Genomic DNA, 14,703 nt, shown 5'->3' with positions numbered 1-14,703 from the left:
GCAGGAAATTCTCCGACAATGGGGGGACATAACAATTAAAAACAATTCAAGTCTGTTGTGTTGATGGAGCAGTTGTAGGTGGAGTGTGCCACTTCTGTGCCCAAGAAATGATCATTAACTGGTGGGATCACATTGTAAGACAAGTTTGTGACAATAAGCACTGGCTGCAGAACTTCAAGATGCGAGAGAGATGCATTGACAGTGGAGAAGCGAGTGGCCAGGATACTCTGGAACCTTGCAATGTTGGGTTGCTACTAGTCAGTGGACAATCATTTTGGAGTTGGAAAATCCACAGCGGTGGTCATTGTCATGCAAGTGTGTAAGGCCATTAATCGTTTCCCTCAGCAATGTGTAGGACATAGTTGATGGATTTTCAGCAACAAGGTTCCCAAACTATGGTAGGGTGATACATGACATGCACCTCCCTACTTTGGCACCAGCCCACCTTGCCACAAACTACAACAGCAAACTCTCAAGTTTCCTCCTTTCTTGTGGTTATCAAAAAATTATGAGGATCTATATGATTAGTAAAGAAGCAGTAGATGTTTCAGGGCCAGAATCTCTATGGCTTTCCTTGAGTGGTCAGTGACTCACTAAATTAACTTGCCATGAGGAGGATTAACTTGTAAGTATTCACTGGCATTTACTGGGGACTGAAATGGATTACTGTGTTTGATGCTTCTTATCTGAAGTCAGAGTGGATTCTAATCTTAGTTTCGATATGATAGTAGAAAACCCAAGATGGGGGAATGTTTCATTTTTTCATTTCCAGTGTGTGATCAGCTGAGTGTGTTTAGTTCCTGAGATTGAGCAACCAAGAGTGCAAAGTGTGAAGCCATGGTTAAACGCCATTATACTAAAGATCTTGTCACAATAGTAGCTGAGGTGTCCTAAGGCAATAAGTCTTGGAAACTTTCTAGATAAGTTCATGGAGGATAGGACAATCAATGGCTATTAGCCAGGGTGGGCAGGGATGCAAAACCATGCTATGAAGTGTCCCTAGCCTCTGTTTGCCAGAAACTGGGAATGGGCAACATGGGATGGATCACCTGATGGTTACCTGTTCTGTTACTTCCCTCTGAAGAACCTGGTCTTGGCTGCTATCAGAAGACCCAGCTGACCCAGTATGGCCATTCTTATGTTCTTGTGTTTTTATGTTCAATGACATACTAAGAACATAAGAACGGCTATACCGAGTCAGACCTAAGGTCCATCTAGCCCAGTATCTGTCTGCCGACAGTGGCCAATGCCAGGTGCCCCAGAGAGAGTGAACCTAACAGGCAATGATCAAGTGATCTCTCTCCTGCCATCCATCTCCATCCTCTGACAAACAGAGGCTAGGGACACCATTCCTTACCCATCGTGGCTAATATCCATTTATGGACTTAACCACCATGAATTTAACCAGTTCTCTTTTAAACGTTGTTATAGTCCTAGCCTTCACAACCTCCTCAGCTAAGGAGTTCCACAAGTTGATTGTGTGCTGTGTGAAGAACTTCCTTTTATTTGTTTAAAATCTGCTGCCTATTAATTTCATTTGGTGACCCCTCGTTCTTGTATTATGGGAATAAGTAAATAACTTTTCCTTATCCGCTTTCTCCACATCACTCATGATTTTATATACCTCTATCATATCCCCCCTTAGTCTCCTCTTTTCCAAGCTGAAGAGTCCTAGCCTCTTTAATCTTTCCTCATATGGGACCCTCTCCAAACCCCTAATCATTTTAGTTGCCCTTTTCTGAACCTTTTCTAGTGCCAGTATATCTTTTTTGAGATGAGGAGACCACATCTGTACACAGTATTCGAGATGTGGGCGTACTATGGATTTATATAAGGGCAATAATATATTCTCAGTCTTATTCTCTATCCCCTTTTTAATGATTCCTAACATCCTGTTTGCTTTTTTGACCGCCTCTGCACACTACGTGGACATCTTCAGAGAACTGTCCACGATGACTCCAAGATCTTTTCCCTAACTCCTTGTAGCTAAATTAGCCCCCATCATATTATACTCTCTCAGCTTATCTAGGAAACTGGATTAAAAGGCTGCAAACTACTTGTCTCTGGGTTCATGGAATAATTAGAACATCTTGTATTTTGCCCTATTCATCAGTCTATACTCCACTGACATATTTAGAGACAGAAGGCCAGGAGTCAAAGTAATATTAAACACTCACTGGTAAGGGGGCCCGACTCTGGGCCTCTGAAGGGGCGGGGACTTGAGTGGAAGGAGTAGGGCTTGGGATCAGCCTCCTTCCGCCAGCCCATCCACGCTGCCTGGCATGTGCCATCTGGGGCCCTGGCTGCTGTGGTGGCCTGGAGCCCCAGGCCCTTTTAAAATGCTGGCCCTGGGGCAGCTGCTCCTCCCCACTCCCATCAGCAGCAGGGGCGGGGGAAAAAAAGGGCAAAGATGTTAAAGCGCTACCCCACTGTTCTGTTCCTAACACTGCTATTTGTTGTGTTTGTGTGAAGGTCACATTTGGAAAAGGTGTGACATCTGTTCCTTTAAAAAAAGGACTCAAAAATTGAAAGAGCTTTGCCTGAGGGAGTATATGATGGACCAGTGTCTGACTCTGAATATATCTGGGATGATCCCTCCCTTACCAAATCCAGAAAATCTTATTGGCCTACTTAATATTTGGCGAGATGGTCGAGATCATGTAGCAGGTGGGCTTCGTTGTGGCTTCAGAACTTGGGCATACGTGCAGAAGTGCAACAGATCATTGAGGACTTGCCCTTTGAGGGATCTCTGGTCTTTTTTGTCAGATGAAAGAGGAGATAAGGCCTGACATTGCCTCAGGGACTCACTTGCCACACTGTTCACTAGGGATCTACATGCCAGCTCCCTGAAAGAAGCAATCCAGACCACAGCAGCAACTATGACAACCTTTCTGCCAACCCAGATCTTCTTATTCTGTCAAATGGGGTCTCATGTCACAGAGGAGGCATCATTTGCCTCTTAGTCATTGACTAAACAGCAACTAGCAGGATTGGACCAGTCAATTTGACTGCCCACCAAACAGAAGAATACCAGTAATAAGTTCTTCCTTTTTCTTCCCCTCCCTTTGGGGACAGATTCTGCCATTTTGTGGTGCTTGGATATCCATCACCTCACACCACTGGGTCCTGAGTTCCATGACGTTGGGGGCTTATGTACACAAACACCTAGTTCACAGTAAACTTGGTTGTAAATCTACCCCTCACTAGCCTGCTGTGCACTGTGTGCATGTGGCCCCTGCTGCCATGCACTAAAATTTCATAGAACTTGTTAATCTACTCTTGTTTCAGAACAGAGTAGATTGACATCACTACAGAGCATTTAGTGTCAGCATCAAGGTCCACACAGGCCTGTAGTGCTTAAAAGGCTAGTTCAGGATAGATGTATACCCCAGGACTGACCCCTGGGGCACTCCGCTTGATACTGGCTGCCAACTAGACATCGAGCCGTTGATCACTACCTGTTGAGCACGGCAATCTAGCCAGCTTTCTATCCACCTTATAGTCCATTCATCCAATCCATACTTCTTTAACTAACTTGCTGGCAAGAATACAACGGGAAAGCTGTATTAAAAGCTTTCCTAAAGTGAAGATATATCATGTCCCCTACTTTCCCCATATCCACAGAGCGAGTTATCTCATCATATAAGGAAGTCAGGTTGGTCAGGCATGACTTGCCCTGGGTGAATCCACGTTGACTGTTCCTGATCACCTTCTTCTCCTCCAAATGCTTCAGAATGGATTCCTTGAGGACCCGCTCTGTGATTTTGCCGGGAACTGAAGTGAGGCTGAGCAGTCTGTAGTTCCCCGGGTTCTCTTTCTTCCCTTTTTAAAATATGAGCACTACATTTGCCTTTTTCCAATTGTCCGGGACCTTCCCGAATCGCCACGAATTTTCAAAGATAATGGCCAATGGCTCTACAATCACATCAGCCACCTCCCTCAGCACCCTCGATTGTATTAGATCTGGACCCATGGACTTGTGCATGTCCAGCTTTTCTAAATGGTCCTTAACCTGTTCTTTCACCACTGAGGGCTGCTCACCTCCTCCCCATACTGTGTTGCTCAGTGCAATAGTCTGGGAGCTGACCTTGTTTGTGAAGACTGAGGAAAAAAAAAGCATTGAGTACTTCAGCTTTTTCCACATCATCTGTCACTATGTTGCCTTCCCCATTCAGTAAGGGTCCCACACTTTTTCTGACCACCTCTTGTTGCTAACATACCTGGAGAAACCCTTCTTGTTACCCTTCACATCTCTTGCTAGCTGCAACTCCAATTATGCCTTGGCCTTCCTGATTACACCCCTGCATGCTCTAGCAATATTTTTATACTCCTGCCTAGTCATCTATCCAAATTTCCACTGCTTGTAAGCTTGCTTTTTGAGTTGAAGCTCACCGAAGATTTCACTGTTAAGCCAAGCTTGTCACCTGCCATATTCTTTACATCGGGATGGTTTGTTCTTGTACCCTCAATAAGCTTCTTCAAAATACAGCCAGTTCTCCTGGCTGTATTTTAATTTCATTTAATTATAATATAATTTAATTAAAACTGCCGGGGTGTTTGCATTATCCCACTAGTTTGAAGAATCCCACTAGTGATTTATAGACCAGTGCCACCCTACTCAACTTCTCTTCCATCCATGACTTTGACTACTGATGCTTCCTTTCTAGGGTAGGGAGCTCATTTAGAGAGGCCTCAAACACAAACTATATGTCGAAGGATGAATCATCACTCCACATCAGTATATCGGAGCTACGAGCCATACACAAAGCCTGTCAAGTCTTTCGACCCTGAATCAAATACCAAACTGTCCAAGTCCTCCAGGACAACATGATACCAGTGTTTTATGTCAACAGGCAGGGAAGTGCCATATCCATACTGTTATGTCACAAGGCCATCCACCTATATAACTCTTGCATCCAGAATGAAATCACTCTGTCAGCATTTCACCTGGGAACTCAGAATGTCATAGCAGACCACCTCAGCAGGACTTTTCAGGAGGATCATGACTTATATTGAAGTTCAGTATACTCAGATTTATTTTTTTGCAAGTGCGGGATTATCAGTATGAACCCGTTCGCAACAAGACAGAACAGAAAGTGCCATCAGTTCTGTTTCAGAGTAAGGCTGAGCCCAGGCTCTCTTTCAGATGCTTTCCTCCTTCCCAGGAGGTCAGCTCTGATGTATGAGTTTCCTTGAGTACCACTCATACACAAGGTCATACTCAAGCTCTAACAGGATTGGGAGAGATTATACTGATAGCCCATTCTTGTTTGAGGCAATGTTTTTTCTCAGACTTGCACAGACCATTCAATGAACATTAACATTTTGTCCAGACAGGGAAGGGGACATTCTCTATCCTCATTATGGTCAAGTACTTCACTCAAACCCCAACTGAGTACCTTCAGCTGCTTTCTTTGCTATCCACCCTCCTATACAAAAGTGTTTGGTATTCTCTAACTATGGTGGTTAGATTCTCTAAACGGATAAACAGAATTTACTCTCCCCTTACCTCTCAGTTAAGCAGATGTTTCCTCCTTGATACTTGAACCTTGTATTGTCAGCTTTTAATCAGACCTCTGTCTGAGCCTTTAACAACCTGCTCTTTAGCCTACCAGTCGGCCAGTTTCTTTCTCTTTGTCTATTACATCTGCATGAAGAGTAGGTGAGCTGCAGGCTTTAATGGTGGGACATCCCCATACACTGTTTTCTTTAAAGTCTCCATGAGAGCACATCCAAAATTTATTCTGAAAGTGGTGTCCAACTTCCACCTTAATTAGGCTGTCTATTTGCCCACCTTTTTTCCTAAGCCTCATATGCATACGGGCAAGGAGAGGCTCCATACATTAGACATCTGATGTGCCCCCTCCTTCTATATGGACAGGAGTAAATCGTTTAGCTTATCTCCATGTTTTTTTGTGCAGATGTAATGAAAGGGCAGATGATGTCAGCTCAGAGACTTTGTTACTGGATAACTGTGTATAACAAGAAGTTATGAGGTACAAACACTTTAGCTCCTTCAGAGCTGTGAGCTCATTCCACCACAGCTCAAGCAACTTTCTTTGCCTTCTTGATAGATCTGCTTATAGCAGACATCTGTAAAACGGCAACCTGGAATTAGTGCATGCTTTTGCCAAGTATTATACGATTATTGCTACCTGCAGAACTGACTCAAACTTTGGAAGAACAGTCCTGTAGTCTCTCTTCAAACAGATTCCTTGTTCCACCACCACGGTAGGAGTCACTTAAGAGGAATAGACATATGCAAGCACTCAAAGAAGAAAACATAGTTACTTATCTGTATTGTAAGTGTTGTTCGAGATGCATTGCACATGTCTATTTCACAACCTTCCCTCCTCCATCTCTGCTTCACAATGTATTCATCACGATGCCACTGTGAAGGAACTGAAGGAGTATCAGGGCAGCTCTACTCTTTATACCTTCGGCATGAAGCAGTGCAGGGAGCATGCTCTGCCCTGACAGGTACTGCTGCATAGAACTCTCTGGCTCAAATGCACCAAGTGCGTGCACACACTTAAGTGATTTGCAACACATCCCGTATAACAAAGGTAACATTTTTTTTCAGAATCATAAAGGCATTCACAATGGTTCCTGAGGACAAGTCTGAGAGTTAGTTTACTTGAATTTTGAAGGTAATCATCTTGAAATGCTTAATTTTATTTGAAACAAAACCCACATCCACTTCTCTTGCTAGGAATAGGTCTCAAAATTTGACATTAACAAAGATTGTGATTGGAACATGATTGTATTTTAATTCCGTGAAAATAATGTTTAGTCCATGTGTTGTGGACTGAAGTGATGTTTAAACTTTTTAGGCTGCCAAACGAGGGATTCTTTCTTCAGGTCGTGGTAGAGGAATTAATGCACGAGGTCGAGGTGCATCACGTAGCAGAGGCAGAGGAATACGAGGCCGAGGTCGCGGAAGAGGGGTTCCAGTTCATGCAGTAGTGGATCATCGACCGAGGGCACTGGAGATTTCTGCATTCACAGAAAGTGATAGAGAAGATCTTCTTCCTCATTTTGCGGTATGTAGTAACTTCAACATTTCTTCTCTTTGAATTTAGTAGTTTTGTGGTAGTGCAGGGAAAAACTTCCAAGGGGTGATTCTGATCAACTCGAATCCGCTATTTAATTAACCAAGGAGTTCTAAAGTAGGTTCTCTACCTTTGAAGAGAGCTTTCTGTTTCTAAACTGTGGAAGGACTTCAGACAAGGTCGGGAAAGGAAAAAGTGAACTTTTACTGAACTCAAGTGGCATTCTTTAGAAACAGCGGAATAAAGTATTAATATATGACAGGCAGAAACTAATACAGACCAAGGTGCACCAATGCCCGATGTCTCTTCAATGGCAGGGAACTGATTAAGTGAGATGTATCAAGATGATCTTGCAAAGTGACTAATACCCCATGCTAAAGAATAGAGGTGGGCAAACTACAGCCCGCAGGCCACATCTGGCCTGCCGGACCATCCTGCCTGGCCCTGAGATCCTGGCCTGGGAGGTTAGCCCCTACCCCCTCCCCTGCTGTCCTCCTTCCCTGCAGCCTCAGCTCGCTCACTCCACTGCCAGCGCAATGCTCTGGACGACAGGGCTGTGAGCTGGGGCAGCGCAGCTGCAGAGCCCAGCCTGAACAAGTGCTCTGTGCTGCGTGGTGGCAGCGGCGTGGCCTGGCTGCAGCCAGGTGGCACAACTAGTGCTGCCAGCCACTGGTGCTCCAGGCAGCGTGGTAAGGGGGCAAGGAGCAGCGGGGGTTGGATAGAGGGCAAGGGAGTTTGGGGGGAGTGGTCAGGAGGTGGGGGTGTAGATAGGGGTCGGGAGGGAGAACAGGAGGTTGAATGGAGGCAGGGGTTCCGGAGTGGAGCAGTCAGGAAGGGGGCGGGGGGGGGTGGATGCAGTGGCAGGGAGTAGTCAGGGGACAGGGAGGAGGGGTGGTTGAAAGGAGTCCCGGCGGGGCTGTCAGGAATGAGAGGAGGGGTTGGATGGGGTGGCGGGGGTGCAGGAGCGGGGGTGTGTGGATGGGGCAGGGTTCCCAGAGGGGCCGTCAGAGAACAGGGGGGTTGGATGGGGCAGGAGTCCGGGGGGGGGGAGGGAATGGGAGGTGAGGGCCTGGCCATGACACTCTCCCCTAACCGACCCTCCATACAATTTATGAAACCCGATGTGGCCCTTAGGCCAAAAAGTTTGCCCGCCCCTGCTGTAGAAGGAGAAAAATCATCCAAAGTCACTGCCAAAGAAAAGGAGCATAGGAAAAGGGTGAAAGAATCATAAGTGATGCTAAGTTGTTCCCTGTTTGTTTACGTGGGTTTTGTGTACACCAGGGAGAGAATCTGGAGGTAAAATTTTCTATTGTCAATTATTCAATATCCTAGCATTCTACTGTTAGAGTGGTGGTGGTAGTAAGTCCTGAGGTAAAAATCGTGCAGAACAACAACTGGTAATGGACTCTTGCCGGAACTGGAGGAGTATAAGAATGAAAAGAAATCTTGGACCACTCCTCTAAATGACAGAATACCATATTCAAAAGAGATTAACAGACATCTGTGTTGTAACAAAACAGGATAATATGTAAACAAACTGCCTTTTTGGAGATACACTTTCTTCAACTTTATTTATGCCTGACAGTCCTGTCTCAGTGAGTTATACTCACTTTTTTGAGTTTGAGAGTAGAGACCAGAACTGTACAACAACTGCAAGATCTTAGTACCACTCCCAGAAGTCTTTGTGTCCCCAAAATGGCACACAGACAAAGCCAGAATTCCCTTTTCTTAACTTCTTAATTTTAGAGCTGCAGTTCAAAATTTGATACTGGGTTTATATTTGTCAGCAGTCCATTATATTAGTGTATAGAAAATCAAACAAGAGGCAAAAATTGCCTGATCTATATCTCCTCTCTTCAAGCCTGCAATGAAAGAGAAGCCTATTCATTTTGCAGAGTGGATACTGGTGATGTTACAGAGCTCTCAAAAATAAGTTCAGGCTGTGTCGCAATCAATTCTCTTGAGATTTAGCTCTTGTGGTTCTTACTAGTGGCTGAGAGTCCTGCACTGAGATTGTGGAGCAGTCAGTCAGGTCTGCCTTCTGTTTGCCTTTGAACATTCGCCACAACAGGAGCAGCCTGTGTACCAGTAACAGGAATCAGTTGTAGCCCAACAGCTCTCAAGATGTAGTTGACTTAGAGGATAAGACATATAATCTTATGTCAATTTTTATTCTTCTGTAGCAGTCACATTTCCAGCAGCAGCGTATGGCTATACAAATAGATGTGTTGAAATGACTTTTTATTATTATTGGGAAACTTAACTAGTTATTATAAGGACATTAGTAAGACTCTTCAGCCAACATTACATTTAGATTTTCAGTTAAAACAATATTTTAAATCCTGTACTAGGCATTAAAATAAATGTAAATCAGAATTCATAATAATTATACCACTTTTAGTCTAAAAAGTTAATTTTCTGGAAAGTCAGAGCTCACATTTAACCTGTGCATGTATGTCAAGTCTGAATATTTGCTGATATTACTGAAGTTGTAATTAAAGTTGACCTCTGAAGCTTTTTTGAGTTTACTTTTTCAACTAATTTATGATCCATGAAGAGCTGCTTTTGCCTTTGCTTTTGACAATCTCTGTTTTCATCATAGTTTAAAAAAATAACTAAATAGTGGCTCTGTCCCCTTCCTCTGAAGAGACCAGAGTGGGAGGAACTCTTGCTCCAACCCTTCTTACATCAGTGCTATTTGCATAGCAAGCGGATTCAAATAATAATCTCTCTTAATTTGCACGTTGCTAGATTGTATTGTTAACATAGCTAAATTGCTGTCTCTTTGTACAGAGAGACTGAGAGGGGGCGAACTCAGACGGTAGTCAGTAATTAACATGTCTTTAAACATGGGTTTGGCATGTCACTTTCACAGAAAATAGATACACAAATTGCAGAAGCAAAGGTGTGTGTTCAAAAACACCAACTGCAAGGCAAAATAAGAGCTGGAAAAAAAGACTTTGGGGTTTTTTGTAAATATCTAGTAGGATTTTAAAACATGAGCTCACACTAGTGCCATTAAAAATTTTTTCCCAAAAACTTTGCAAGGTCACGTTTAAGATTTTGCGTTCTACTATTAGGGAGGTTAATGTACTCTTATTGTCTCCTTATCTGGAGACAGAAGGAAGCTCCTTGTGAAGGCAGAGTCTGCATCTGTCAGTGGAAACTTGCTGTGTGGGGATAGGTTTATGGTTATGATATCTCCCATAACTTGGCTTTTCCCTGTTTCAGAAGGTTTAATTGTGGATAATGTTGCATTTAACTAATTTTGTCGTCTTTATAAAAGTGTTTGGGAACTTTGCGGGGTTGAGGAGGAATTTTCTCCCACATCAGATTGTCAGTGACTTTGGATGTTTTTTTTCCTTCTGCAGCATGGGGTCTGAGTCACTTGCCAAGATCATCTTGATATATCTCACTTAATCAGTTCCCTGCCATTACAGAGGCCTCGGGTATTGGTGCACCTTGGGCCCTACTATTTTCTTCCTGTCTCACACAATAGTTTAGTCTCCTGTGGACTATAATACTTTGGTCTAATTTTGGTTGTTGAGTTTAATGCGCAGGTGGCGGTGCTAGGTTGGTGGCCCATGATGACATACGATTGGAAGGATTCGTTTTTTATCTGTAAATGTTGGTAAATGCCGATTTCACCATACATGCACAAACCAATGGAAAAAATCACCTTCCCTCGATAGTACTAAAAAGGTACTCATAGGCAAAGTAAGAAAAATGCTGCTTGAGAATTTTTGATTTAAGGATATTTACTTGGTATATTTTGACAAGCCATGTTGACAGTTTGTCTTTTAAGTTTTATAATGTCTTAATTTTTTTGACCCTCAAATCCACTGTCAATAAATAATTTTCTGACCACCACCCCACCTGTAGTTTCCTGCAACTGTGACAATTTAAATTGATAAAAATTGGGGGGGGGTCTTAAAATATATGCTTTTGTGCAACTAATTATTTACACGGATAAAAAAAATTTAAAAATCACACTTTAAACATAAACATCAATATTGTGACACTTATCAACAAATTGATGCAGAGACCTCTGGCACTTCATCATGTAGCCTACAGAGTTCTACATCAGTGTTTGTTTTTCGTAGCTTTGCTCTTACAGTGTTTGCAACTATATTTCAGACCAAAATACTTCCAGTGGAGAGAAAATATGGTGAGATCATATTTCTCTTGCACAGCAATTTGAAAAAAGTTTGTCTTGGTTTGTATTAATATGTATATTATCTGCTACAGTTGAAAATATTTTATGGTCCTCTTCTATAAAACCCTGAATGAGCTATAGCTCAGTTATGACCACATCTCTCTGCACTCTAACTACGCAGATGTGATTGTCAGGGATGCTTGAGGTGATGGAGCCCAAGTATGCTCGATAGGGACCGGAGCAGAGCTTTCTTGGTAGAGGACCTTCAGCTCTGGAACTTGCTGTTACTGGAAATAAGACTGAATTTGAGTCTTGTCACCTTTTGGGCACATTGCAAGATTAGTCTTTCTGCAGACATTTTCCTGACAATGATGGAGTCAGTGGCTCTGAAGGAGAAGAGGAGGAGAGCCATGATTCATCCGTATAGTATGCTCTAGTAAATTTTTGCAAATACTTCAGTGTTCAGTGTTTTAGAGTGCATATAAAAATTATATAGTATTTCTCACAAAGGCATGTTAACCATTAAGGTCTCTTCAGTGTGTGTCATTTCCAGTTCTATCTAATTTTCAAGTCCATGTGATTTTTTCTTTTAGGGCTTGTCTGCGCTGGCAATTTACAGCGCTGCAACTTTCTTGCTCAGAGGTGTGAAAAAGCACCCCCCAGAGCACAGCAAGTTTCAGCACTGTAAAGCATCAGTGTGGACCTGCACTGGGAGCCATGCCCCTCGTGGAGGTGTTTTTTTTAGAGTGCTGGGGGAGCTGCGCTGTGACCACACAAGCCATGTTAAAGCGCTGCCGCTGCAGTGCTTTAGCATTGCCAGTGTAGACTAGCCCTTAATACATAGAAGAGGAATCTTTCAATTAGTTTACATTTTTCTCTTATTGAAAGCAATATGGTGAAATTGAAGATTGCCAGATAGACGACTCTTCTCTCCATGCAGTGATTACTTTTAAGACTAGAGCAGAAGCTGAAGCTGTAAGTATATTCTTCATATTAAAAGTACTTTAAAATGATATCTCATATTAGCCATACTTAAACTGAACTAAATTTAAATGTAAGAATTAAGTGTAATTTCAGAACAGTTGAATCTTATGTTGACTGCTTTTGAGTTCATTATCAAAGAGGAATCCGATAAACACACAGGTTTGATTTTAGATGAAATTAGATTACTGAGTAACATATTTTTTTCAAAAAATCTTTCAGACCAGCATATTAACTGAATTCCTTAAGAGGGAGGAAATTCTGAGCTAGTTAAAAGTATAAAGTATAGCTTGCATGAGTCAAAGCAAGACATTTCCCCAGTGGTAATTCATGAATGGATGTCTTGCTTTGGCAGGAACCCACTACAAGTTTATTGTTCCTTATTTTTGCCCATGAAAGTTACCTTAGTTCCCCATGGCTTGATTGTTTTCCCTTTTGTTGTAGTTTACATCAGAAATGCAGAATCGTGTAACAAGTTGTTCAAAGGGTTTTCTTTATGTATTTTTTCATGTCCCTTATTTTTATAGAAGTTTGATTTCTTGGGAATTTGTAGGGTATATGAAGTCCGAGAAATTTGGTTTGACTATGTATCTTTAATTTCTCAATTCACCAACATTTCTAAGAGATGATACAGGTTGTGATTACTGAAATTTAATTTGGGAACTAATTCATTATTCTTTGGGTTTACTATGCAGTTACATTTAATTCATCCAAATGATCAAGTTCACTTTGAAATAAAATTAGTGTGTTTGCTTATGATATAATGTATCAGTATGAAACTTTCCCTAAATATTACTGCTTTCTAAATATTTAGTGAAACTATTAAATGTTAATTAGTTAATTAAATGGGAGGAAGCATGCCAGTGGAGTGCTTTAATAAGTGGAACTCGGGGAAACTTGGGTTCAATTCCCTTCTTTGTCACAAACTTCCTGTTTGACCTTGGACAAGTTGTCTGTGCCTCAGTTCCCCAGTGTAAAATGTGGATGGCACTTCCTTACCTAACAGGTATTGAAAATAAATACATTAACATTTTTGAGGCATTCAGAGGTTATAATGGATCCATATAAATACATAGGACAGGTAAGTATGTTAGAATGTAAAGGAAACTCACACTTAATCAGAATAATGATCCCTGTATGGTTCTATGTGATGGAATTTAACTTCATTTTCTCAGAAATTTAGGAAATTGCCTACAGACTAACTTTAAGCGAAGTCAAGCACTCAAAAATTAGGAATTGCCAGGTTTAAGGTTGTCCCTGGATTTGGCCCCTTTGCTATATGCAAGTTGTGATGTTTTGGGAATCATTCAGACCAGTCCAGGGGCTCTCTTACCATCTGCCGTATATGTGTGCCTTAATGTTATGCTCTCAAGGCTCAGAACGTTAACACCAGTAGCCAACTTACAAGCATAAAGGTCTCATCTTGGCTTCCGCCAGCCTAAATACTCATTGCAGGATGACTTCAACAGCCTTTCCAGTCTCAGGTCTCCTCAAATCTATCTACCCCGAGCTCTTAAGTACCAGACACTGACTTTTTCCATTTGGTTGGTCAATCCCAAAGGCGTGAAACCTGCACCTCAGTTATTACTTCATTTGGGAGACACACTACACACCATTTGCACAACAGAGCCCTTTTGGGGGTAAAAAATAAATAAAAGGTTTGTTTGAGGGAAAAATCACAGATTCAAAAATGAAGTAATAAGGAAAGCAAACACCATACAAATTATGGAGAAAATAAACAGAGACGCAACCTTATACTTGCACATTTGAATCCCTTTTAAGACAGGTTACCTATTGCTTTTGATCAGATTCCCAGTTTATACCATAGCCCTGAAGAGGCTCTGTAGGGTTTGCAGACAGCCCCCTACCTTTGAGACCATCACTTAATTCTGGATATATTTCACATCAAATTCCTTTTCTTTTCACAGTGTTTGCAGGGGTAGTTTTGTGTGTGTGTGTGTTTTTAAATTTCTCAAGCTATGGTGATTCATAGTGGGGGAAATTCCTTCCTTTCTTAGTTTTCAAGACTGGGGTTTTCTTTTCAGCTGCAAATTGTTTCAGTGTTTTCCCATTAATGTAATGACCCATTACTTGTTTTTTCCTTGCTTTAAAAGATATTAGGTTCTTGGAGCTAACCCCTCCCTATTGAGAGGTGGAGCTGAATGTTGCAGCACAGCTTTCTATATACATCATTAAGTAAATTCATACCACTGTCTGTGTATATGTATCTCATAATGACCACCAAAGTCAGAACATTACAAGCTTTCATAAAAGACCTTGGTGTATATTTGTACACAATAACAGTGTACAACCACTTGATTCAATTGCTTATTGTTTAGGATTCAGACTCCTTCTCACCTTGAGGGTAAAAGTAAATATTGAATAGTTATCTATATATTGAGTGCCATCCAAGCTGTCCACTGAACAAGGCAGGTGTTCTGTGGGGAAAAAAGCACTTCATTGGGTAATTAACGACTGTATCATAAAGCATACTCACAAGGGTGCCAAAATGTT

At 41.9% G+C, this 14,703-nt stretch overlaps 1 protein-coding gene across 1 annotated transcript in view; it reads left to right on the top strand.

Moving 5' to 3' along the window:
• RBM26 (RNA binding motif protein 26) overlaps window positions 1-14,703 on the top strand; it is a 99,024-nt gene that overhangs the window by 70,544 nt on the left and 13,777 nt on the right. Inside the window, exons 19-20 of the mRNA XM_030567091.1 lie at window positions 6,834-7,043; window positions 12,097-12,183. Coding sequence (XP_030422951.1) covers window positions 6,834-7,043; window positions 12,097-12,183 — 297 coding nt within the window. The remainder of the gene's footprint in view (window positions 1-6,833; window positions 7,044-12,096; window positions 12,184-14,703) is intronic.

This window comes from Gopherus evgoodei, chromosome 1 (assembly GCF_007399415.2).
Source record: "Gopherus evgoodei ecotype Sinaloan lineage chromosome 1, rGopEvg1_v1.p, whole genome shotgun sequence".
Classification (NCBI taxonomy): Eukaryota; Metazoa; Chordata; order Testudines; family Testudinidae; genus Gopherus; species Gopherus evgoodei.
This window is presented reverse-complemented; position numbering and strand designations above follow the sequence as displayed.